General features: G+C 35.1%; 2 protein-coding genes across 17 annotated transcripts in view; one reads left to right on the top strand and one right to left on the bottom strand.

Moving 5' to 3' along the window:
* The window catches only part of BIRC6 (baculoviral IAP repeat containing 6), a 317,621-nt gene that overhangs the window by 107,363 nt on the left and 183,921 nt on the right, over positions 1 to 26,337 (top strand). For 11 of the 15 annotated variants that reach the window (XR_005212389.1, XM_037807171.1, XM_037807165.1 and 8 more), the window contains 12 exons: positions 10,466 to 10,615; positions 14,247 to 14,472; positions 16,565 to 16,725; positions 17,733 to 17,864; positions 18,357 to 18,488; positions 20,455 to 20,633; positions 21,598 to 21,731; positions 22,282 to 22,443; positions 22,539 to 22,670; positions 23,334 to 23,431; positions 24,869 to 25,016; positions 25,896 to 26,029. Coding sequence is in view for 14 of the 15 variants with exons in the window: in XM_037807171.1 (XP_037663099.1) it covers positions 10,466 to 10,615; positions 14,247 to 14,472; positions 16,565 to 16,725; positions 17,733 to 17,864; positions 18,357 to 18,488; positions 20,455 to 20,633; positions 21,598 to 21,731; positions 22,282 to 22,443; positions 22,539 to 22,670; positions 23,334 to 23,431; positions 24,869 to 25,016; positions 25,896 to 26,029 (1,788 nt within the window). In the remaining variant the exon portion in view is untranslated. The remainder of the gene's footprint in view (positions 1 to 10,465; positions 10,616 to 14,246; positions 14,473 to 16,564; positions 16,726 to 17,732; positions 17,865 to 18,356; positions 18,489 to 20,454; positions 20,634 to 21,597; positions 21,732 to 22,281; positions 22,444 to 22,538; positions 22,671 to 23,333; positions 23,432 to 24,868; positions 25,017 to 25,895; positions 26,030 to 26,337) is intronic. The other 4 variants (XM_037807169.1, XM_037807168.1, XM_037807167.1 and 1 more) reach the window with 2 other exon arrangements.
* Positions 283 to 2,874, bottom strand: LOC119512479 (chromatin target of PRMT1 protein-like). 2 transcript variants are annotated; one of them, XM_037807179.1, is made up of 3 exons: positions 2,372 to 2,874; positions 1,308 to 1,491; positions 283 to 1,169 (listed from the first exon to the last, which is right to left on the bottom strand). In XM_037807179.1, the coding sequence occupies exons 1-3, from the start codon at positions 2,588 to 2,590 to the stop codon at positions 964 to 966; spliced, it is 609 nt and encodes a 202-aa protein (XP_037663107.1). In that variant the 5' UTR covers positions 2,591 to 2,874; the 3' UTR covers positions 283 to 963. The 2 variants fall into 2 exon arrangements, with proteins under 2 accessions (XP_037663107.1, XP_037663106.1); XM_037807178.1 differs by having other exon boundaries at positions 283 to 1,491.

The following is a 26,337-nucleotide window of genomic DNA, read 5'->3' as shown; positions in this document are numbered from 1 at the left end:
AAGAATTGGGATTTGAGAAGAGTTTACTCATACTTTCCACTTGTGGTTCTGTTAGGAATTACCTGAATTTTTCTCTTTTAAAAATATTTCAAGAGTTTAGCCAAGGAGGATATTTGCGTATATCATGGGTCAGATTGCCTTCTTTGAAATACATCCAGGGAAATAACATGAAAAAAAACTTCAAATAATGTCATAATCCAGTTAGATTAACTTTTTTTTTTTTTTTTTTTTTTTTTTTAAAGCCAAGAGGAAAGTTTATTCATCTCATTCAAGGGTAGAAAGTACACATACAACCCAAACACTGGTTATCATCTTTGTAGTGTCAACACACATAGTAGTAACTTTAACCATATCAGAGCTACTACCACCTGTAATCTGTCATGTGGCCCTGTAGCTAAGTCAGTGTTCCCAATTTGCTATGTGAAATCATCAACGCAGCAGAATGCATTTTTGCACTTCAGATTTTTATACACTTCTAAGAGGACATTAAAGATGTAGAACAGAACTATACCTCAGAAACCTAGACATCAGGGAGGCACATTAATCTCCCAATTACACTGATTGTAGAGTGTACCTTAAATGACTCTTCTTGGAGGCACAGAGATGAACAGAGGAAGTATTAGAACACCAAAGCATTTATGAGGGGAGGCAGGCGGGAAGAGGGTGTCCTAGCCACAAGGCCAACACATTCATATTCAAAGAGAAATCTGGGTGAAAAAAATATGTGTGTGTGTACATACATATATATATATAAAACCAAGTCAAAGGGGGAAAAATGGTTTCATACAACACAGTATCAAAAAGTAAAAGGAACACTAAATGCACAAACTGGTGGCAAGTCAGTCCATAGCCTGTTGTGATAGGTCTTTCCAGCATCAGTCAGATTTCTTCTCATCTGTTATCTTAAAGTTATTTATAGGTACGGTGACTTTATAGAGTCTCTCATGAGTAGGTGGGCAGGCTTCAATCGTTGGTTTCAGGATCTGTCTGTGCCATGTAGGCATCCAACTCTGCATCCAGGTGTCCTTTCGTTTTCGACATGTATGCATCCAACTGGTTATCCAGCTGCTCCTTGGTCAGTACAGGGCGAGCAAGGGCACCTCTCCCTCGGCCACGGCCTCTGCCTCTGCCTCCAAAGCCCCCTCTTCCCCGACCTATCATACCCCGACCTCTACCACCGATTCCTCCACGACCCATAGCTCCACGCCCTAGGCCCCCTCTCCCAGGACCTCCACGACTTCGAACACCACCTCTTCTTAAGCCCATTCGGGGAGCTACGGCTCGTCCACCTCGGAGCAGGTTTTGACCTCGGAGCGACATCCCGCCCCTAAGAAGGGTTCTTGTGGCACGTCCCCCACGTAGTCCTCCTCTGGGTAAGCCTCTCTGGATTATGGGCAGGCCGCGTCCTCCAATTGCTCCCCTGGCCAGGGTCCCTATGGGTCGGCCTAACCGTGCCTGGATGTTACTCTTACCCAGACGCTGCTTTAAGCTCTGCTTAAGTTTTTTTTTTTTTTTTTTTTAATCATCATTTTATTGAGATATATTCACATACCACGCAGTCATACAAAACAAATTGTAGTTTCGATTGTTTACAGTACCATTACATAGTTGTACATTCATCACCTAAATCAATCCCTGACACCTTCATTAGCACACACACAAAAATAACAAGAATAATAATTAGAGTGAAAAAGAGCAATTGAAGTAAAAAAGAACACTGGGTACCTTTGTCTGTTTGTTTCCTTCCCCTACTTTTCTACACATCCATCCATAAACTAGACAAAGTGGTGTTTGGTCCTTATGGCTTTCCCAATCCCATTGTCACCCCTCATAAGCTACATTTTTATACAACTGTCTTCGAGATTCATGGGTTCTGGGTTGTAGTTTGATAGTTTCAGGTATCCACCACCAGCTACCCCAATTCTTTAGAACCTAAAAAGGGTTGTCTAAAGTGTGCATAAGAGTGCCCACCAGAGTGACCTCTCGGCTCCTTTTGGAATCTCTCTGCCACTGAAGCTTATTTCATTTCCTTTCACATCCCCCTTTTGGTCAAGAAGATGTTCTCCGTCCCACGGTGCCAGGTCTACATTCCTCCCTGGGAGTCATATTCCACGTTGCCAGGGAGATTCACTTCCCTGGGTGTCTGATCCCACGTAGGGGGGAGGGCAGTGATTTCACCTTTCAAGTTGGCTTAGCCAGAGAGAGAGGGCCACATCTGAGCAACAAAGAGGCATTCGGGAGGAGACTCTTAGGCACAAATACAGGGAGGCCTAGCCTCTCCTTTGCAGCAACCGTCTTCCCAAGGGTAAAACTTATGGTAGAGGGCTCAACCCATCAAACCACCAGTCCCCCATGTCTGTGGTCATGTTATCTGCTTAAGTTTTAATGCTGCCTGGACAGAGGGTCTATTCTCCATCTGCTGGGCCAGTCTTGTGTTTCTGGCACTGGCTAGCTGCTGTTGTTGCTGCATCGAAGCTCGAATATTCACAGGCATCGGCTGTTTGTTCTTCAGCATATTAGTAAAGCGCTCATTTAGAGACATCTTGGTGGTGCTTTTTAGCACAACTTTCGGTGCTGACTGTGCAGCCATCTTCAAATCCCGAGAATCGAAGGAAACGGACGCCAGCGTTCCTCCCGGGGCTGCCACCACGGCTGAGCAGGGAGGCCGGAAACCGGCCGAACCTGAGTTGACGCTAGGGGAGCTCGGGTTAACTTGATGGGCGGTTGGTTAGATACGTAAGCGGTGCGTCGCTAGGTTAGTTCGTTGTTATAAATGGCCGTTTGGGCGGCCGGTCAGTCTGCTCGCCCGGCTTCCCTTTCCTTCCTTCGTCTGTGCCACCACAGCTGCCGCCAACTCCCGCTCGATGTCCAAAACAAAATCTAGATTAACTTTTAAAAATGAGCAAGGCAGAATAACTTCAGACTAATAAAACCTTGGATAGAGTTGAAAAAGATCAGACAACCATTGAAGTACTATGTAGTATTAATATTATTTAGAATTTATTGGTCACATATGTGCCAGTTCATTGTTGTAAGAACTTTACTGCTGTTAACTCGTAGTCTTCACACAAACTTACTGAGGTATGTACTACTATTGTCTCAATTCGGCAGAGAAGGAAACTGGAAAAGAGAGGCTAAGTAACTTGCCTACCTCACAGAGCTAATATGGCAGAGCCAGTGTTCAAACCTGGGTAGCCTATCATCAGAGTGCTTTAAACTAAACTGTACTGCCAGGATGTTGCAAAAATAGAAGAATTGTATATTGAATTCTTTGGAATCTTTTCATCTGAAAGACTTTAAAAATTAAAAAAAAATTAACTTGTACAGATTGTCCAGCTTTTAAGAAATGGAGTTAGGTTTTAGTGTCCTAGCTTCAGGGTTTAATCCTCTTTATACAATGTTAGTATTTCCTAATGATTTAAATTGATGAGATATGCTTTGGGCAACTGAGAGGAGAAATGGTATTTAAACCATAAAATAGATTTTGGTATTCTAGGAGTTGTGACAGAAAGTTCTATGAAGTGATCTAATGTGATAGGGAATTTACCCAGATAACTGGAAAAGAAAAAGCCTGAGAAAAAGAAAAATTCCCTATCTAATGTGTTAGAGAATTTACCCAGGTAAATTGAAAAGTAAAGAAAAAGGAATTATTTCCCAGTTTTTCAGAGATTGGCTGATCAGTATGCATTTGAAAAGGTGAGACTAAAAACAGTAAAGGGGAAAAACAAGTTGTTCTAAAACATATGTATGACAGTCCATAAGTAGATGTAAGATTTTTTAAAAGTATTGCAGACTGTGAATCATATGGATGTGGCACTTTTTTTCTTAATGCAATTTCATTGAGATATATTTACCCACCATATAATCCATCCAAAGTATACATTCAGTGGCTCACAGTATCATGATATAGTTGTGCCTTCATCACCACAATCATTTTAGAACATTTTCGTTACTCCGAAATAAAAAAAACTAAAAAAAGAACACCCAAAACACACTATACCCCTTACTCTCTCACCCCATTATTTATATATATATTTTTCCTCTTTATTTAATTACTTATCTGTCCATACACTGGGTAAAGGGAGTGTTAGTCACAAGGTTTTCAAAATCACAGGGTCACATGATAAAAGCTATATAGTTACACAGTTAACACCAAGAATCAAGTCTATTGGATTACAGTTCAACAGATTCAGGTGAACTGTTCTTTTTGTTTTGTTTTGTTTTGTTTTGTTTTTCTATCATATGTTAAATTCAGAATTTTTATTTCAAAACAAAGAACAACAGTAACATTAGTAATAAAAATTCACCTGTAAATATTCACAGCGTGTTCACTGAGAAATGGAAAAACCTCCACATTGAATTGCTGCCAGCCCACTGTTTTTGAGGGCCAGTAGCTGAGGTGCGATTAGAGTAGAGGGAAGGTACCTGTTCTAGTTTGCTAAAGCTGCTGGAATGCAAAGCACCAGAGATGGATTCGCTTTATAAAAGGGGGTTTATTTGGTTACACAGTTACAGTCTTAAGGCCATAAAGTGACCAAGGTAGCACCTCAGCAATTGGGTACCTTCACTGGAGGATGGCCAATGGTGTCTGGAAAGCCTCTGTTAGCTGGGAAGGCACTCAGCTAGCATCTGCTTGAAAGTTCTGGTTTCAAAATGGCTTTCTCCCAGGACGTTCTTCTGTAGGCTTCAGTTCCTCAAAAATGTCACTCTTAGTTGCACTTGGGATATTTGTCCTCTCTCAGCTTCTCCAGAGCACGAGTCTGCTTTCAACGGCCATTTTCAAACTGTCTGTCATCTGCAGCTCCTGTGCTTTCTTCAAAGTGTCTTTCTTGGCCGTAGCTCCTCTTCAAAACATCACTCACAGCTGCTGCTGCACTGAGTTCCCTCTGCCCTTCAGCCCATTTATATGGCTCCACTGATCAAGGCGCACCCTGAATGGGTGCAGCCACACCTCCATGGAAATTATCTAATTAGGGTCATCACCCACAGTTGGGTGGGGCACATCTCCATGGAAACACTGAAAGAATCACAATCTAATCAAAACTGATACATCTGCCCACACAAGATTACATCAAAGATAATGGCGTTTGGGGGAAATAATACATTCAAACCGGCACAGTACCTCTTCCAACAAAGCCCTACTGCATAGATATGTGAGTTTTCTCCAAAGACTCAATGACTAGAGGGAATGATGAGAACTGAAAAGTAAAATACTGTCACAGGCAGGAGAGTTTGGCTAAAGGGTCTGAATAGTTAAGCACCAAGGAGGGAAAAGGAGATAAAGCAACATATGTCAAAAGGCAAGAAGAGGTGAGGTGACACTGTTTTTTGATTATATTCAAATAGTGTAAATTTTTTTTCTAATGGAGAACCATTGAGTTGTTTGATAAGAATAAATCTACAGTTAATAAATGTTTTAAGTTAATTTTGGTAGAGTTACTAATATACCAAAATTAGGTTTTATAAGTCTGTCTTTTATTAAGTTTTGGAACTAGAATATGCATACACATACTATATATACACACACACACGAAACTTTGACGAAGGGATAAATTAAGTATAAAACCTATAAATTACTTTATAAAACCCTAAGTTTAAAATGAAAGATAACTCGATATTTTGCTTGGTACAGATATATTAAAAATAAATGAGAAGACAGGACTGTGCATATAAGGATAAGAAGCAGTTACGGTATCTGACAAACATTTTAAAGTTTAAAAAATAAAATATGATTTTAAAAAGGTAACAGGGAACATGTAAATGTAACAATAGTGATTGTGCTTATATCCCCAACAACATAGTAATGGCTGTATGCTTGTATTGACATTTATAAAGAGAAGTTGCCCATTTTGAGAGTTCTTAAAAATTCCATTCTCTGATTATGGTCACATCTTGTTTTGCTCCTGAATGAAGGAGGAAAACATTCATCTAGTCTTTCTCTATTAAGTATGATGATAGCTGTACGTTTTTAACAGATGCCCTTTATGAGGTTGAGGAAATTACCTTCTCTTCTGATTTGCTGAGAATTTTCAGTAGGAGTGCATGTTAGAATGCTGTCTTACATCTTTTGATGTTATCATGTGGGGTTTCTTTTTACTTTGTTAGTATGGTGAATTACATTTTTGGATGTTAATCCAACTTGGCATTCCTTGGATAAAACCCACTTGGTCATAATGTGTTATTCTTATTGTTTTTTTGTCCTTTATTAGAGAAATTGTGGATTTACATGACAATCATGCATAAAATAAAATACAGGATTCCCATATACCACCTCACCACCAACACCTTGCATTGGGGTGGAACATTTGTCACAAATGATGATAGCACATTTTTATAATTGTACTATTAACTATAGTCCATGGTTTAACTTAGGATTCACTGTGTAGTGCAGTTCCATGAATTTTTAAAAATTTTATTCTGTTACCATCTGTGAAATCTGTTACCATTTCCCCTTTTAGTCATATTCAGTTGTATATTTCAGTGCTATTAATTGCATTCACTCTTACTGTGTTACCGTCATTTCCAGCCATCACCAAAACATTTCTATCATTCCAAATAGGAACGCTGTACATTTTAAGCCTTAACTTCCCATTTGTTATCCTCTCCTCGTCCCCTGTTAACCTTTATTCTAGATTCTGACTCTATGAGTTTGTTTATTCTAATTACTTTAAATCAGTAAGGAAGGATTTACCACTGACATTTAACTTTTTGTTTTCTGCATATCTTGTATGTTTTTCGTTCCTTACTACTCCATTACTGCCTTTTTACTTTGCATTTAGTTGCTTTTTTGTACTGTATCATTTTGATTTCCTTCTTTTTTCCTTTTCTCTGTATTTTTTAGTTATGTTCTTAGTTGTTACCTTTGTAATGACAATTAACATCTTAAACTAGTAAAGCCTAATTTGACTAGTAAACCAACCTAGTTTCAGAAGTATTCAAACTCTCTACTCCTATATATCACGTACCTCCTTCAATATATTATTTCCTCAGATTACATCTTTATACATTGCATACCCATTAGCATAGATTTTAAATGTTACATTACACATTTGCCTGATAGTTACATAGGGGGAGAAAGTAGTTACAAACCAAAAGTGTAATAATACAGTATTTTATATTTTATATATTAGAATATATGTATGTTACCTTTGTCTGTGTTCTTTATTTCTTCTTAGGACTTTGAGTTACTGTATGGTGTTGTTTTAGTTCAGCCCAAAGGACTTCCTTTATTTTTTATTTTTTTAATCTTCATTTTATTGAGATATATTCACATACCATGCAGTCATACAAAACAAATCATACATTCGATTGTTCACAGTACCATTACATAGTTGTACATTCATCACCTAAATCAATCCCTGACACCTTCATTAGCACACATACAAAAATAACAAGAATAATAATTAAAGTGAAAAAGAGCAATTGAAGTAAAAAAGAACACTAGGTACCTTTGTCTGTTTGTTTGTTTCCTTCCCCCATTTATCTACTCATCCATCCATAAACTAGACAAAGTGGAGTGTGGTCCTTGTGGCTTTCCCAATCCCATTGTCACCCTTCGTAAGCTAAGGACTTCCTTTAGCATGTCTTGTATGGCTGGTGTTCTGGTAATGAACTCTTTCAGCTTTTATTTATCTGTAAAACTCTTTATTTCTCCTTCACTTTTGAAAGATAGTTTTGCCAGATACAGAGTTCTGTGTTTTTCTTTAAACACTTTAAATATGCCATCCCGCTGTGTCCTGGCTTCCATTGTTTCTGATAAGAAATCCACATTTAATCTTATTGGGGATCCCTTGTATGTGACAAGTTTCTTCTCTCTTGCTGTTCTCAAAATCTTCTCTTTGTCCTTGGTTTTTGACAATTTCTCTAAAATATATCTTGGTACAGATTGCTTAGAGTCTGTATTGCTTAGAATTTGCAAGTCTTCCTGCTTGGAGTTTGTTGAGGTTCCTGGATGTATATATTTATGTCTTTTATCAGATTTAGGAAGTTTTTGGCTATTATTTCTTCAAATACTTTTTCTGACCCTTCTTTCTTGATCTTCTGGGGCTCCAATGTTTTTGGTACACTTGATGGTGTCCCACAGGTCCCTCAGGCAAAATCCTTTGTTTCCTAAAGGTTTTAAAAAGGTGTTTCTGTTAGTTCTTGCTTATTACCCAAAGCTTCGGTTAGGCGTACAGTGCTCTGAAGCACCTCACTGTTATCATCTTGATCCTACAGAAGCTTTGAAGAATACTTGTGCTGTATGTAGACTTTTTGGTTGACATTTTTTCACACACTTTGACTTGTCATTCTGCTGTGTTCTAGACTCCATTGTTTTTGATGAGATGTCAGCTGTTATTTTATTGTTGTTTCTTTGTCTGTAATGTGTCATGTTTCTCTTTCTGCCATTAAGATTTTCTCATTTTCTTTGGCTTTCAACAGTTTGACTAATGTATGTAAGTATGACTCTCTTTTTGTTTTATCTTATCCTAATTGGGTGGGGTTGTTGGACTGATTGGATGCGTAGCCTAATGTTTTTCATCAAACTTGGGAAGCTTTTGCTTATTTCTTCAAGTATATATATTTTTTCAAACTCTTTCTTTCCTTTTTTTCTGGATCTCTCATTATATGTATGTTCTTACACTTGATCTGCCTCACAGGTCTCTGAAGTTCTTTTTCTTCAATCTTTTATTTAGATTGGTTAATTTGATCTGTCTTCACTCCACCTGTTAAATCTACTTCCATCTCAAGTCTGTTTTTGAGCTTCTGTAGTGAACTTTTAATTTTAGATATTTTACTTATCAACTCCAAAAAATTTGCCTTTGTACTTATAATTTGTTTCTTTGTTGAGGTTCTTTATTTGTTGTGTCATTTTCACCATTCTTTCCTATACTTTCTTGTAATTCGTGTCTTCTTGTTCTATAAAAATATTTACAATAGCATTTCAAAGCCTTTACTAGATCTGACAATCTGGGACACAGTCATTTTCCACTGATTCATTTTTTTCTTGAGTATGGGTCAGTCTTTGTCTACCTGTCTTATAATTTTTAACTTAATACTGGTTTCTGATTTTTCTCACTGGAGGAGAGAAACAAAAAAAATTTGTTTGTTTAGTGACTCATCTGGACTAAATTTGAGAAATCTGTCTCTTCTGCAGTGTGCAGCCACTGATTACTCTCTTCATTAAAAAAAAAAAATCTTTTCTTTTCCAAATTTTTGAGCCTGGCTTTCCATTTGTTGCCTCTGTATCATGATGGCTTAGTGTTCAGCCAAAGACTGGTTATTAACCGTTTTGCCTGCATTGCCAGTAAGATATTTACTCTCTGATGATGAATCTCTGTGTTGGCTGAGGAGTGCATTTAAAGGTCTGGCTGCTCTCAGTGTGTCCTGGCTTTTATTTTCCATTGTCTCCTCTTACATCTCTTCTGCATATGCTTGCATGCTTAGTGGGCTGGGGCAGGGTGAGTTGGGGTGGGGTTAATGGCTTCAGCCTGCTTTCCTGTTCTTGTGCACAGCCTTCGATCAACAGGAGACATGTTGAAAAGTTTATCAGGCTCCTCCCTATGCCTGTCTTCTTGAAACTTCGTATTAAATCTCTGGGTAGTTTGCTTGTCCTTTGCTGCTCCAGACAGGATTGTTACCCCAGGCTATCAGAACTGATGAACAAGGCTCTCTGTTCACTTGCCCTTGATAGCCACTTTGACAGCGCTCAACATTAAGTTGAGCCCCCTTCAGCATTAGATGCGAATCTGTTGGTTTTCATAGCTTGTCCCACCCTGGAGCTGAGATTGTTTTGTCCAGCTACATGGTTGCATTTTGGGGAGAGGATTTGTTTTCCTCCTCACTATGTCACGCCAGAAGTGAATCTCCAAATATTCTTGTTAAAATATACTTTTATTTATTGATTCTTCACTTAAATATTTAAGTTCACTTTCAGTTTTGTTCTGTGATTGAGATATGAAAATTAGAAATTTGATTTGATTTGATTTCATTGTTAATCGTTCAAAAAATTGAGAATCTTTGTTCACTTTTGTAACTGCTGAGATGGTGAGATGAGGCTGCTGATCCCAATATAGTTAGTGTCTCTCTTTCCTCAAATGTAAATGGCCACAATAAAAGCCCCTGTCTTAAGGGTTTCTGTGAAAATTAAATGAGTTAATTTTAAGTACTTAAAATAGTTTTTCACGTAGCAAGTTTGCGATAACTGTTTTCTCAATAACTATTTTTGATTACTATTTTCAGAGTATTTCAATATTATGTTTATGTATTTGCCGTTTTCTTCATTTAAATTGATTTTCCATTTGGAGTTCTTTGACAATTTAATTTCCAAAATTTGGGTAATATTAGTTTGGTAGTTCTTTATCTGCCTGGCTAGTATTATTAAAATAAATTGTGTTTCTTGCCTAAGGTGGTAGTATGTGTCTGAATATTTGAATGTTTATCCAATTTCCTGTATCTATGTTGATGGAATTTTATTACGTGATAGGTGGTGAGCTTCATTTTCTCCAAATTGGAGGAACTTGTGATGATATCGATGAAGCTGATATACTAGTGGATGGATCTCTTTCTAAGGGAATAGAACCGTCTTCAGAAGGTTCCAAACCTTTATCAAATCCTTCAAGTCCTGGCATTTCAGGTACTATATTAAAATTTCAAAATTACTTTAAAATATAAATTCTAGTGGTGTTATAGTTTTTCTGAGATTGACTTTCTTATATAATCTCAAATCTTATTTCCATAATCAACTGTTAATTTGAGGGAGTTCATTTCCTTGTTGACATTTTATTTGTTATTGTATATTATTTATATGATACTCAGCCTATTTTAGATTGATCAGTATAGGTGAAGTTACCTAAGAGGCAAACACATTATTTCTCTTCTTAAGGAACTTGTGGTCTAGTTAAGGAGGAAAAAATATCTGAAAGAGAAAAGTGTACATTAAGTAAGTATAAAATCAGTGCAATGGGTAATATTACTATTGAAATTCAAAGCTGAAAAAACATTCTCTAGCAGGTGTAGTATGTTTAGACCCTTATTACTCCATTGTGAACCTCCAAATAGGTTTGTATTTGTTTGTTTTGCCTTTTCAATTGCTCAAGGTCTACACTGTCCTCCAGTTATTTTTCAAAGACAATAATAATGATAGCCAGTTACTCCAATGCAGTCTTGCTTTTCACTTTCCAGTCAAAACAAGTTTGGCATGATTTCTTAAGGATGCAGTTCAGTTTCATGCCCTTCACATGTTACATTAATCTAGAAAGTTCTACTACTCCAACCCTTTATGTCTACAGTTAGTCCTTTTGTACTTCCATAGTGCTCTTATGGTTTACTCTTAGAACTTATTTTATCCTCTGAACCTAGTGTTTAAAAGAAGCTTAATAATTCTTTAATGAAAAGTGTGTTTAAATTCAGTCATAATTCAAATAGACATAATTCATCAAGTTGGCATTTGATTTTCATAGATACTTATATTTGGGCATTTCATCATCCTTTCTGGCAAAAGAAAGCAAATTTTAGGAAATACTAGCACCACATATGGTCATCTTCATTATCTTTAATATAGGGGTTTCTCAACTTCAGCAGTGGGTTGTCCCACATTGTAGGATGTTGCCAGGGTCTCTGGCCTCTACCCACTAAGTACCAGTAGAGTACACTATCACCCATCACCCACTTGGGACAATCAAGTATTTCCTAATGTTCCTGGTGGGAAAAATTGCTTCCTCTCACCTCCAATTCAAACCATATTTAATACTATTTCAGTCAGGGTCTAAATTTATGAAAAAGATGAATTTACATTAACAGGACTAAGGAGTTTGAAATAAGCTTGTAAAAATCGTATAGTATTTAATGTAATTTTTCTTTGTAAAAATATTCTAAATGTATTTTAGTCTTTTTAAAACTTATTTCATTAACTGGAACAAGAACAATAGTTTCTCAGCTTTGTCTAATGTTAGACATTTCATGGATGTGAACACCTGTGTTTGTAAAAGGAAACCAATCTGTCTGAACCAGCTTCTTAGCTTTCGTGTAATACCAGTATATATTAAAAAATATTCTTAAAACAACAGATGTGGGAAAAATACTGTTTAATTTTTCAGTCTAAGTATTTTTTTATCAGTGTCCCTTTTTTTTTTCCTTTACTTTTCAAATTTACTTTTATTGCGATAACATACATATAATACAAATTTTCCCAATTTAACCACTCCATGTCTACAATTCAGTGATATTAATTGCATTCACAAAATTGTACTACCATCCTCACCCAAAACAGAAACTCTGAACGCACTAAGCAATAACTTCCCCTGGTCCCTGGTAATCTGTAATCTCCTTTCTGTCTCCGTGAATTTGCATATTGTAGGTATTTCATATATGTGGAATCATATAATATTTGTCCTTTTGTGTCTGGCTTATATCACTAAGCATGATGTCTTCAGTATTCATCTGTTGTAGCATGTATCAGAACTTCTTTTTTATGACTGAAGAGTATTCCATTGTATGAAAATACATTTTGTTTATCCATTCATCTTTGTATGGGCACTGGGTTGCTTGTACTTCTGGCTGTTGTGCATCATGCTGCTGTGAACACTTGTGTACAAATATCCAAGTCCCTGTTTTCAGTTCTTTTGAGTGTATATCTAGGACTGAAATTGCTGGGTCATTCAGTAGGTTCTGTGTTACATGAAACTTTTCTAAACTCATTGCACTTATAGTCTTCCTCTTACAAGAATTCGCTAATAATGATAATTTTTGAAAAAGTAGCTATTATTTATTAAGCATAGGCTATTGTGCCAGATAGTTGTCCAAGATTTCTACACGTACTATCTCATTTAATCCCTAACAACCGTATTAAAAGAATGGTACTATTTCACATTTACAAATGATACGCAGAGGCAGTAATTATCTATCCCAGAGTCACTTGGGCTGTAAGGACTGCAAAGGTTATCATGATGGTTAAGTTATATGCTCTGTGGCTAAAGGTTTTCCCATATTTGTAACGTTCACAGGATTTTGTTTCTGATATGAACTTGCGTAATTTAGCAACAATAGTGGCATTCAAAGACTGATATGTGGATTAAATAAACATACTTAATGTCTTAGTTTGCCAGGGTTCTTAAGAAAAATACCATACTAAAACAACAGGAATTTATTGTCTCCCAGTTTTGGAGGCTAGAGATTCAAAATCAAGGTCTTGATAGACAGTGCTATCTCTGAAGTCTGTAGCATTCTGGCACTGACTTACTGCAGTAGTTGGAGTTCCTTGGCTTGCATCACTGCTTCCACCCATAGTGATCTGCCTTGTTCTCTGGCTTTACTGACTTTGGCTTCTACTTCTGATCAGTCAACTGTGTCCCTGAATAGATTTCCTCTTCTTAAAAAGACTCCAGGCAAATGGATTAAGGCCCATCTTGATTCAAGTTTGACTCTTCTCAATAGGATCTTCAAAGATCCTACTCAAAATGAGTACATATTTTAATAACATTTTCAAGGGTCCACTTTACAAAGGTCCTGTTTACCCACAGGACTAGGGATTAGGACTTGAGCATGTCTTTTGTGGGGGGCATGATTCAAACCCCAACATTTAGTATAAAATCTCTTACGACTATGTTGTGAGCATAAAGAAAAAGGTATTCCAACAGCTCTGAAATTTCCTCTTGCACGAATATTCTTGGCCTGATATATGGGACATCCTTGAGTTCTGGGGTCCTCATCTCAGCCTACAGTGGTCTGGCCAGGCTCTAGTCGACTCTTCTGGTCTTGGACAACCTGCCTACCAAACTCACCTGGCTCTCAGTTCAGTGGTGTTGGGCCTGGCTGCCTTGACTGTGTTGTAAAATTACATTTTTATAGATTAAAAACCAACCAATGTTATGTGCTTGCTGATGTCTAGGGTTTTGTTTTGTAAACAATAGGATCTAAAAGTTGATTTAATATCAATTTGGCTTGTAGTTTACTACCCCTGCCTTTTACCATTATAAATGTAGGTCTAATTATATCTCAGGGAGGTAGTTTCCAACGGGTGGGGTTTGGAGATTGAATATTCTCTCTATTAAAATATTCAAGATGGATTTTTTTCTTCTGTGCTTATTATGCAGTCAGTGCTAGTTACTTTAAACTGGTTAATTAAACTACTTACTTTAGTTGTCAAGTAACTACTTTGAGCCTACTTTGCTAAGTTTCAGGATATTTGGCAGGTGTTGTAATTGAGTAGAAAAATTAAAATTCATTTTTTTTTTTAAACCTTTTCAAATACTTTCACTTGTGTTAAGGAGTTGATCTGTTGGTGGACCAGCCATTCACCGTTGAAATCTTGACATCTCTAGTGGAGTTAACCCGCTTTGAGACTTTGACGCCACGGTTTTCAGCTACTGTGCCTCCATGCTGGGTAGAAGTTCAACAAGAACAGCAACAAAGAAGGCATCCTCAACATTTGCATCAGCAACACCATGGAGATGCTGCTCAGCATACTAGAACATGGAAACTGCAGACTGACAGGTAAAATGGTCTTCCAAGATGCTTAGTTTTAATTCCCTATTATATATTTGTTGGAGGAAATAGAGTTTTTAGGTATATTATTATTTCTCTTCACTTTGTATGTAAATGACTTCCTTGTAGCTTTCATTTGTCACTTTGACTTTTGAAATTGCAATGTTCCTATTCCTTTTTGTATTTTTATTTCAGAAAAATTTTGTTGTGGTAAAATATATGTAACAAAATTTGAAATGTTAAGCATTTTTAAAGGTACAATTTAATGGCATTAATTACATATGTTGCACTGTGAATATATATTTTTTTTAACATTTTATCATGGTGATATATATACAACTCACAGTTGCCCTCTTTAACCACTTTCAGGTGTATTAGTCATAGTATTAATTGTATTTACAATGTTGTGCTGCTGTCACTGCCATCCATTACCAAAACTTTTTCATCACCTCAAATGGAAACTTTGTATTAAGCAGTAGCTCCCCATCCTCCCCAGCCTGCTACACCCTTCCCCTGGTAATCTACTTTCTGTCTCTATGAATTTGCATATTTTAGAAATTTAATATAAGTGAAAGCATACAATATTTGTCCTTTTATGTCTGGCTTATTTTATTCATGATGTCTTCAAGGTTAATTCATGTTGTTGAATGTTTCTGAACACCATTTCTTTTTAAGGCTGAACCATTCCATTGTATGTATGTACCACATTTCATTTATCCATCTATTGATGGACCACTCAGGTTATTTCCACCTTTGGCTATTGTGAATAATGCTGCTAAGAACATTGTTGTATAGCTGTTCTTACTTTTAGTTGTGGGGTAAAATAGTGAGAGTAATATACAATTGCAATTAGTTTGGTCATTCTATAAATTCATTTAGCAAATACTTAAATGTTTGTTTTGTGTTAGGCACGAATAAATGTGACTTGTAGGGAATTTATATTCTTGTGAGGACATACTGACAATAAACAAATATATACAGTGTCATGTGATCATAATTGATATGAAAACATTCAGAATATGGTGATAGAGTTGTTTTGTGTGTGTGTGAGAGAGGGAGACAGAGAAAAAATGTGTATGACATTTTAAATATAATGAGCCAGAGAGAGGCCCCCGTGGACACATTGATTCAGTGGCAGAAGTATGCTTGGTGAGCTCTAGCAAGAAAGGCCAGTGTTGCTGGAGTGCAGGAAGTAGGGGAGGTCAGAAGAGGCAGCTGGGAGCCAAATCATGATTGTCCTTACAGGCCATAGTAAGTAAGGCTTTTATCCTGCCTGAGGTGGGAAGCTGTTGGAGGCTTTTGATTGCAGGAGTGGTGTGACATGATTTATATTTTAGAAGGATTACAGTGGCTGCTATGTTGTGGTAGGTGGCAGTGATAGAAGCAAGGGTTCTAGTGTGGATGCTCTTATAATAATCCAGGCAAAGCAGTGATGGACCATGTTGATAGTCATGAGGGTAGTGAAAAGAGTGGTCAGATTCTGGATGTAATTTGGGGTTAGAAGGAACTGGATTTGCTGATGTATGGTATATTGGTTGTGAGAGGGAAGATTCAAAGATGATTTGATTTTGGCGTGAGCTAATTGAAAAATAGAGTTTCTGTTTACTGAGATTGGAAATGGGGAATTAAAAAGTTCAGTTTTATTCATAATAAGTTTGAGATGTATGATAGGCATTTGGATATGATTCTGGAATTTAGCAAAGGATTATTGTTTGGAAATTTTAATTTTTCAGCATATATGTTGTGTTTAAAACCAGAGAGTAGACACATCTAAAAATTATAGGAAGTTCTGGTTTTAAAATGCAAATTCCTAGGGTGGGCCTCGAATCTGCAGGTAATTTTGATTCACAGTAGTGCACACTTTGAGGAGCAAATGTCTGTCAAGGCATATGTAGATTCCTAATGTGAGATTTTTTTTCATTGCCTTAAATTTAGCTTCACTATTGGGTATGGCTTATCTTCTTTCCTGATCCCATTGCACAACATTAAGTTTTACTGGAGTCTGCAAATCAAAAAGTATGATAGGTGATATTGACAGTAATGTGATTATAACCAAAGAAAGATTTTTGCTTTATTTAGCATTTTCTCCCTTATTTGACAGTAACAGCTGGGATGAACATGTATTTGAATTGGTTCTACCTAAAGCTTGTATGGTTGGACATGTGGACTTCAAATTTGTTTTGAACTCAAACATCACCAATATTCCACAGATACAAGTGACACTGCTGAAAAATAAAGCTCCAGGCTTAGGGAAAGTCAATGGTAAGTCAAAATGTATATTTGAAAATTTTATCTTGTTAGTTGGTTTCTTAAACTAATTTTCAATTTGGCTGTCCAGGTTTGACGTCCCTCTCTGCCCCTGGTGTAATTTGCCTGCTCTACTTTTGTGTGATTTTTATTTAGAAAAGTTAATTCAGAGAACATTTTAGGACTCTGCAGAAACTCAAAAATTTTCAGAATTGAATAAACGTTAATAATTTAATCATGTTTTTTGGAAGTAGTATTAGTTCTTTTGTTCTTAGTTTTGCTTTTGTCATTACAATAAAAGATTTGATTGTGAAAAGAACTTTGTTATTATGGAAGTTACACATTCTTTTAAAGTTAATAGTAAAGCCCAACTTTTAATGAAAAGCCATAAATGTACCTGTCTGTATTTATCTTTCTTAACAATTCAAAATTTTTATGATGAGTTATTAAAATAGATTGTACACATGTAGTGTATTAGGAACAGATACTACTTCTGAGTGTTTTCTTCTTAATAGGTCAGTTAAAAAGCCAGGGATGATTTCAGACTAAAATGGCAACTTAATCAGGTACAAACATTGAAACCTGGAAAATTTCCTATGTTGAAAATTATATATCTATATTTATATATGTGTGTGTGTGAATACATACATATACATACATACATACATACATACATACATATATTCTTTTGACTCGTGACAGATTCTTATTTAATTTGGTCTAGGACTTAGGCATTGACCTTTAAAAAAAATCCTGCAAGTGCTTGTACTGTGTTGCGTAGGGTGAGAACCTTGGTTGCCATCAAACTACTTCAGGTGAATATTTTACTACAATTAAAAGAGAGAGGAGTGTATGAAAATAATTAGTTGAACCTAACTTTCTTCCTCTCCTGGCAACCATTTTTAAAGCATCTGTGATGAAAATCACAGTAGTTCCCAGTTAAACAGAAAATTTAAAAGTTTTAGGCACATAAATCATTGATATTAAGCAAAATTAAGTTTACTAATATTTTTATCCTCTAGAAACAGCAGTAGATAGGCAGATCACCTTTCCTTTGTCTCCAGCTCTTAACATTGAAGTGGAACAAAATGGGAAACCGTCCCTGGTTGATTTGAATGAAGAAATGCAGCACATGGATGTAGAGGAATCACAGTGTGAGTTAAATTATAGCGCTGTTGTCCATGACAGTAAAAGGTGTAGTGATCTGAATGCATCATGTTGGGCAAAGATTTCCTATGGCTTGCAAACACTTGGTTTTAAGAATACAATTATAATAACATAATTCTGCTTTGGCAATGTGCTTTTTTAACTTTCAGCTCATCTTTGTGAATACAGCTGCACTAATTTTCACATTCTTGTTTTTTAATACCTTGGCATTTAAAATCAAGTCATGGTTTTATAATTCTTTTGAAAATCAAGGTGAAATGTAAAATAATATGGGAATGGAAAGCAACATAATACTGAGAGTATTATGTCCGATAATTGATTGTAGCTCATTAGCATGACAATGAATTCTTATTTGAATATACTCTAATGTATGGTATTTTATGAGGTGGTATTATATATAAATGGAAGATATTTGCTTATTAACTATGTTTTAAATCACAAACTTATTTAAAGGAAAAATATGTATTTTTTCATTTTAGGTCTTAGATTATGTCCTTTTTTAGAAGATCATAAAGAAGACATATTATGTGGGCCAGTATGGCTTGCTAGTGGCCTTGATCTGTCAGGACATGCTGGGATGTTAACGTTAACAAGCCCCAAACTGGTTAAAGGTAAGGTAATATATTTTACAAAAGCAGATAAATAATGCCACAATTGTAAAAAAAGATTTATTTTTTTAAACTGATCTCAAAAAATAAAATATTTTTCTCTTTGGGATTTTCTTAGGAACAATCAGTTTCTTAGAAGTTGAGGTCATTTCTTCTCATAATTGCCTATGTTTATGTTAAATTTCTGAACCTACTGTCTGTTGTGGAACTCATAGTGCTTTTTCAAACAGCATAAAGAAAATGAATACAGGGTGAATTGGTGTGACATAACAGAGTTCTTCCAAGTAATCAGACATTTTGATATGTTACTTTTATCTTTCCTGTCACTTTCGAGTCCCATTTCAGAGCATTTCTTGTATATGATAGTATTTTCCATCAAAAGAGGGTTTTTACAAAAGAATTTTTTAGTATCAGATACAGTGATTTCAGTGTCATAAAAAAGGCAAGTTATAATTTCTGTATATGCAAAAATATTTATCTTTTACATGGAAAATAAATAGAAATTGTAGCACTAGGACTTTACTTCAGCTTTTGTGTTCTGAGGGTGAATAAAAACAGTTAAACAAAATACATAGTGCAATCATTAAAAAAACTTCGGAGTGGAATAGGTTGTGGCGAGCCTTCCCCAAATTAAGAAAATATCTGATAGCCTAAAGAACAACTGTTTTGTGTGTACATTCCCATTAATAATGTTTGTCCATAATCATACCTTTGCATTTGGTTGCAGACATAAAATATTCAAGTTTAATTTTGCTTCCTTTCGTTCATTTGTTGAGTTTTTGAGATCCTATGATGTGTTAGGCTAGTACATACTGGGATACAGTGGTGAGCAAAGCCAGTAAAATCCCTTCTTTCATTTTGCTTGGAGTATGTTAATTTTGTTCAATGAGAGTGTGAAACTCAAGTTTTTTATGAAAATAAAAATGTTTGATTTGATAAAATGGAGGATGGAAGTACATGATAAGTATCTGGAAGGACTCAATAAAGTAAAAGTATTGGTTTTCCTAGAATTTACTAAGATTTATGTCTTTCTCATCAAATAAATGCCAAAAAGTTTCTTTGGAACTGGAGAAAATGATTGCCAAAATTTTATGGAAGAATAAAAGGATGAAACTAGCCAAGAAATAATGGAAAGAGAAGATTGATTGGGAGGGACTTGTCAGATAGTAAAACAAGAAAAGCTCAGTAATAGGAAGAGTATAACAGAAAAGATTTAATACCTGCTATGACACCAGTAGGCTGATGGTTTGCTGATGGGTATTTTAATGTGAGAGTATTTTTACAATATAAATCACATAAAGATCATATATTTTGATCTCAATTTAATTAAAAGAAGATAAAACACGTAATAGTGATAATAACCACTAATATTAATGAGTGCTTCCTTTATGCTTTATTTCCTTTGTGTTTTATTTAACTCTCATGTAGGTACCATTCTTAAATTTACATTTGAAGAAACTGAACGACAGGTTAATTTGCCACATGTCTAAAAAATGCAGAGCCATTCAAATCCAGGCGGTGACTCCAAAGCCTGTGTTTTTTTAACTGATGCTGCTATAATGCCTGTGTGTATACGTGTGTGTGCAAGCATGCATTAAAAGATTGGAGAATTAAACATAATGTATTATATTATGATTATCTGTGGCTGGTGTCTGAATAATTTTATTTTATTTTTGGTGTTTTTCTGTACTTCATAAAATTTCTGTAATTGAAATGAATAATATCATTTAGGTGGAAGAACATGCCAAATGTTTTTAACAGTTAGTAAAAAAAATTCTGCCATTGTTTTTTATGTTTTTACTACCAACATAAGAAGGTTGTTTAACCAACTTAGTGTCATTTGAAAATTCCAGCCAATTAACATTTTTCTTCTTGTTGAGTTATTTAGCTTCCCCTGTGAAGAATGAAAAATTTTGCATTTTGTTTTTTCGTGATTCAGTTATTCACCCCATTTTTCTAACTCCCTTAGGTATGGCAGGAGGAAAATACCGATCATTTTTAATCCATGTCAAGGCAGTGAATGAAAGAGGAGCAGATGAGATTTGTAATGGTGGTATACGTCCTGTAGTAAGACTTCCATCCTTAAAACACCAGAGTAACAAGGGTTACTCACTTGCTTCGCTTTTGGCAAAAGTTGCAGCGGGCAAGGTATGAAAGAATGTTAGAGTAAAATAGAAATGCTGTTTTAAATGTGTGAGATTTAGCATCCTACTGGAAGTGTTATGACCCTTCACTGATGTTTTATTTGACATGGGGATTGATTGTATTTTTTTCTTTGCAGTGACTTAAAAAAATAATTAAGATGGAGATATTTTGAATTAGCTTTAGGCAAACTATCTCACTTTTCTAAAGTATACTCATTAGGAAGTAACATAATACTCTTTTCCTGATGTTTGACAGTTTTTGTCTTTTTCCACTTCCCTTCTATGCCTTCTAATAACCCAGTACTTCCTTTTTTGGGCAACATTTGAAAGGATGCAGGAAGAGGAGTTGGGCCTTAACTTAAGAGATACGTCGTAATTTTTATGGTTGGTGTTTTTGTGATTAGCTGTATACCTTGTAGACTCTTCATAATTGTTTGATCTTGGATTCCTCTGACCTCTGGAGGTTTTTATTTCTCTACTTTCATTACTCATAAGCAACAATAGCAGCAATATCAGTAATACTGATCATCATATATTTATAGGTCTTCCAGTTTTGCAAGGACATTTGTATACTATATCTGATTTTATCCCCTGAGGTAGGCAAAGCAGTTGCTATTTTAAAGTATGAAAAACTTCCATTTTTCACTTTGGAAGTGAGTGAACCTTAGAGATTGGGATGCTGGCATATCACATATAGTTAATGAGTTGGACTTAGGATAGTAGTTTTTTTTTTTTTTTAATCATTAATCATTGGGTTATTGTCTTTAAAATGGAGACTATGTTTTTCTTATTTTTCCCCTGTTATAATTCTGGGGGAAATTAGTCACCCATTGAATATGAGTGTAAATGCAATTTTAATTTGAGATTTGTGTTTTGCTAGTTTTTTCCATTATTTGACAACTTTAATAGTAAATTATTTTTTAGTTTTGTTTGTTGGTTTATTCATTTATTTATTTTTGTATGTTTAGGAAAAGTCATCTAATGTTAAGAATGAAAATGCAAGTGGCACCCGTAAATCTGAAAACCTCCGGGGCTGTGACTTACTTCAAGAGGTCTCTGTCACCATTCGAAGATTTAAGAAAACTTCTGTTTCTAAGGAAAGGTAACCTCATTCTGTTCCCTTGATATTCTTATAGTAATAAAAGTACACAGGATAAATTCCAAGAGACATACCAACATACAAAATAGTTAAATTTAACCTTTATCTTGAAATTTTTTGTTTGCTTTCCATTTCTGTCAAAAAATTTTTTGTTTGCTTTCCATCTCAGTGAAGGCAGGAGGTATCTTTCTGTTTTTTACCCTGGCATAAACACAGTGCTTGGTGCGTACTAGGAAGGCAATGAGTATTTGTAGAGTGAGGAAAGAAACTATTTTATTTGAAGTTTAACTCAGTCTTTGTCAGACATTATGGTAACTTCATTTTTTAAAAAATTTTCTACAAGCCAAGTAAAGCTTGTATGCTATTTCAGATCTTTTAATACCATAACATTAAATTTAAAGATCAACATTCCATTATGAATTTGATTTCCAGAGTTATTTTTTCAATTTTGATTTTCATGATTTACAAAGAAGCATTATGTGATTAACCAGGTTATGATAGTGTTAGTCTGATTATTTTATTTTTGTTGTTAATATATTTTCTTTTTTTGTAGAGTGCAGCGATGTGCCATGCTACAGTTTTCAGATTTTCATGAGAAGCTTCTTAACACTCTTTGCAGAAAAGCAAATGATGGCCAAATCACAGAACATGCTCAGAGCCTTGTGTTAGATACCCTCTGTTGGTTGGCCGGAGTACATTCAAATGGACCTGGAAGGTTAATAAAATATTTTACATTTCACTGATGATTGCTCTTTGGATGTTATGGTTGAAGGTTCAGGATGAGTCTAAGTTTCTGCTTTTGTTTTGCAGCTCAAAGGAGGGAAATGACAGCCTGCTTTCAAAAACACGAAAATGCCTTTCAGACATTGTACGCGTATGCTTCTTTGAGGCGGGACGAAGTGTAGCTCATAAGTGTGCCCGATTTCTAGCTTTGTGCATTAGGTTGGTGTGTTTTTAAGTTAAAAGCATACTTTGTAGATGTATTTGCAGTTTAGCATGGATATCTTGTCTTTAGTGTAATTTGGTCCTCAGTGAATGTATGTGTAACTTAAGAGAATTTTCAAAAGTTAATGAAAGTTATTGATACTCTAAGAATTTTGAGTTCTTAGGAAAAATGTCATATTCAATAAGTATATTAATGAAGTCTACTTCCCTGTTAGAAGCGGTTTTGGGAATTTGGTGATGGGGTTCCCTTCCCCCACTTTTACTCCTACTTCTCCCTGGTTGTCTTTGTATTCCTCATCTGAAACCTTGTTCCTTTTATGTAATAATCTTAATTGGCTTATTTGTAACTTTGTGTAGATCATTTTCTCTAAACCCTGAAACTCAGAGGTATTTAAAATCTAATGCACAATGTTGATGTTGATTGAATGTATAAACCCTTTTTGGTTAAGAGACTGATTTAATGCATAAGAAAATAGTTACAAAGACGACCCTTAGTACAATCAATTCCAGTCTTTGTGCTAGTTTTTAGGACATTAAGGCAAATTTTTCCTGTGGTCCGTGTGGCTGTATTTTAAAGATTTTTTATTACCACATCAGGCTTAGGGTTGAATTTAGACCTTTAATAATATTTAAAATTTTTTTGTTTTAAAATTTTTTCAGTAATGGCAAATGTGACCCCTGTCAACCAGGATTTGGATCTGTTCTGTTGAAGGCTTTACTTGATAATATGACATTTTTACCTGCAGCAGCGACTGGTGGTATGTGAAATCACTTTAATCACAAATAACTGTAGTCATAGGGAATATCTCACAAATATACTTAAGATTATTTAGCATCTATTTTATCTTCTTTTTTTTTCCCTAGGTATTTTTTTTAAGGAGTTGATAAATTGTGGTTGTGTAGGGAAGACACTCTATTCAGTAATGTTATTGGACAGAGATTAGTAGTACTGTTAAATAAGTATCAAGTCATCTCAATTTTTAATTTTCTGTAGCTTCATTAAAATCATTATGTTATTTGGCTGTTTATTGACTGTAGATCAGATGTCACAAGCTAAAATGACAGCAAGTGCCAGGGAGATGATATAAGTAAAGTGATCCAGGTGCCATTGCATGTGCATGATAGGGACTGTTGCAAATTGGAGTGTTCTAAAAGTGGCCATTGGTTTACCCAGCACTCTGGAAATGTCATTCAAGAATAAGTATAGTTATCAACATAGAATTCACAAAGCAATCCCCTAAAGTAGTACGCGCTAAATAGGGTATTTAAGATTTTAAAATATTTTTGTTTCTTTTTATTTTATGCTGTTACTATGAAGGGCTACTGATTTGGCCTTTTAACGTAATGATGTTTTTTGTAGGCATTTCGCACAATCATCTACTGCTTCATAAATAACCAACCTATTCAACAAGTTATCTTTATGAGATACTTTCGCAAGTAATTAGTCTTTGTGGCATACCAGCAAAAAAGCTTGCTCAAAGTTATTTGCTAAATGGTTATTTTATAGAAATCTTAATTTAAATAAGTAAGGAGACTTTATATTTACTTTGAACATATATTGGCGAAAATTATTAACTCTGTATTGTAAGAGTAGAAGTTTTTGGATCCAGTTACTTGCTGCAATTTTCTTTAGTGTTTAAAACAGTTTCTTGAGTATAATTTTAGGGGAAGGATGGTCAAGTTCTGGGGTGTGTTTAGTAGTTAGACATCTCAAATTTTACAAAAGAGTCTTGAAATACATCACCGTGATCATCTTTTAAGCCATGTTGTTCTGTATCTATCTGCCAATGTATAATAACTATATTCCATTCACTTGCTGAAGATGTACTCCATTAATTTGCTGAAGTTTGCTGTTTGTAGCTCACTGCCATCCAGTGTTTTTGAAAAATTTCAGTACAGAGAAACAGTATTTCAGGAAGGATGGCTTGAAGGACCTGTAGTCTCTCTGCTTTTGCAGCTATTCTAGATTCACATAAAGTTAGTGAACACCTGAATGCCTAGGTTGACTTGATACACTTCTCACAAAATATGTTTGAAATCCTTACCCTAATAATACACCTCAGGATGTGGTTCATGTTGCTATTGTTCTCTTTGGTCTTCCTTTGTAAGCTGAGGTATACTGATAAATATGTAATTTGAAGTTGTCTTTGATAGAGAAAGATGAGAAGAAGGAATTTTGATATTTTTATTTTCAGGTTCAGTATATTGGTATTTTGTCTTGTTGAATTATGTTAAAGATGAAGATTTGGCTGGGTGCAGTACAGCTTGTGCATCTTTGCTTACTGCTGTGTCCAGACAGTTACAGGACAGGCTAACACCAATGGAGGCTTTACTTCAGACAAGGTATTTTAATACACATAATGGCTACTAATGGGTGTTTTGGGGTTTGATAGCACCTTTGCAAAGATCTATTATGTTGTACGTATACCTATAACACTATTTTTGTTGCAAAAACATATTTAATTTATGCTTTACTTTTTTCTAAATGATTCTAGCCTAAGTTTTCTATTTTGCTTGAAATTATTCCCTTTAATGATTTTGAAAGTCCTGAAGATGGTTATTCAGAGAGTTAATTATATACATAAAACTGGTATTCCTTGTTAATGGAAGAATCAGTTAAGGTGATCTGTTTTTCTGTGTTACAGCTTTTAGGTAGAGTTACATGAATAATTTATTTCCCTTAACCTTTATTCTTTTATCTGCTGGATGATATTTCCAAAACTTAATGAATTAAGAAATAAACTAATGTTGAATACTAAGCAAAGGTTAGATTTGGAGCACATTCTTGTCTGATCTTCAGTGTTTGAAGTAGCCTCTTCCTTTATTTAAAGCAATGATTTTATAATCTTTTTGGATTAGAAATCTTGATTTCAATGAAATTTTGTACTCAAAGCCTTTGTGCTTTCCAGCTGAGTCGATGTAATGATTGAAGAAAGGAAAGGGATGCCTAATAGCTCTACCTTGCTTAAATCTGGAGATGACAGACTTAGTTCATTGGCTGCCAGTTTATTGGGATCACATTTGTGAAGTCTCTGGATATTAGCTTTTGGAGTATAGGTTTTCAGGGAACACAGTTGAGAAACACTGAATTTAACAGGTTAAATCTAATTAGCTTCTCCCTTTGTCCTCTTAGTCAAACTGTGTTTAAAACTTAAGGAAATAGATAATTGGTTAATTAGATGGCTGACAGGAAAATTGTTAGGATATTATTTTATTTTTCAGATATGGATTATATAGCTCACCATTTGATCCAGTTCTCTTTGATTTGGAGATGAGTGGCTCTTCTTGTAAAAATGTATACAACAGCAGCATTGGTGTCCAGTCAGATGAAATTGATTTATCAGATGTCCTTTCAGGTAGTGACTTCTTTTATTAAAGGAATTTCTAAATTTTTTATCTTGCATTCAAGGTATCATTTGACTTAATAGATTGTGTTTACTACATTTTGTCTTTGAAGAATTACAGTTCTTTAATACTTAATCTTAACATCTGTAAATTATTAAACTGCTTGACTTAACTTGGTAACTGCCCCCTCAAAAAAAAAAAAAAAAGCAAAACACCAAAAAACTTAACATTATATAGTTATCTTTGAAAGTATTGTGAATTTGTTTTTGTTTTTTGTTTTTCTTTGCATTTCAATATTACTTTAATGCTCATAAGAGAT

Source organism: Choloepus didactylus, chromosome 17 (genome assembly GCF_015220235.1).
Source record: "Choloepus didactylus isolate mChoDid1 chromosome 17, mChoDid1.pri, whole genome shotgun sequence".
NCBI lineage: Eukaryota > Metazoa > Chordata > Mammalia > Pilosa > Megalonychidae > Choloepus > Choloepus didactylus.
The sequence above is the reverse complement of the archived record's forward strand: the minus strand, read 5'-3'. Positions and strand labels throughout refer to the sequence as shown.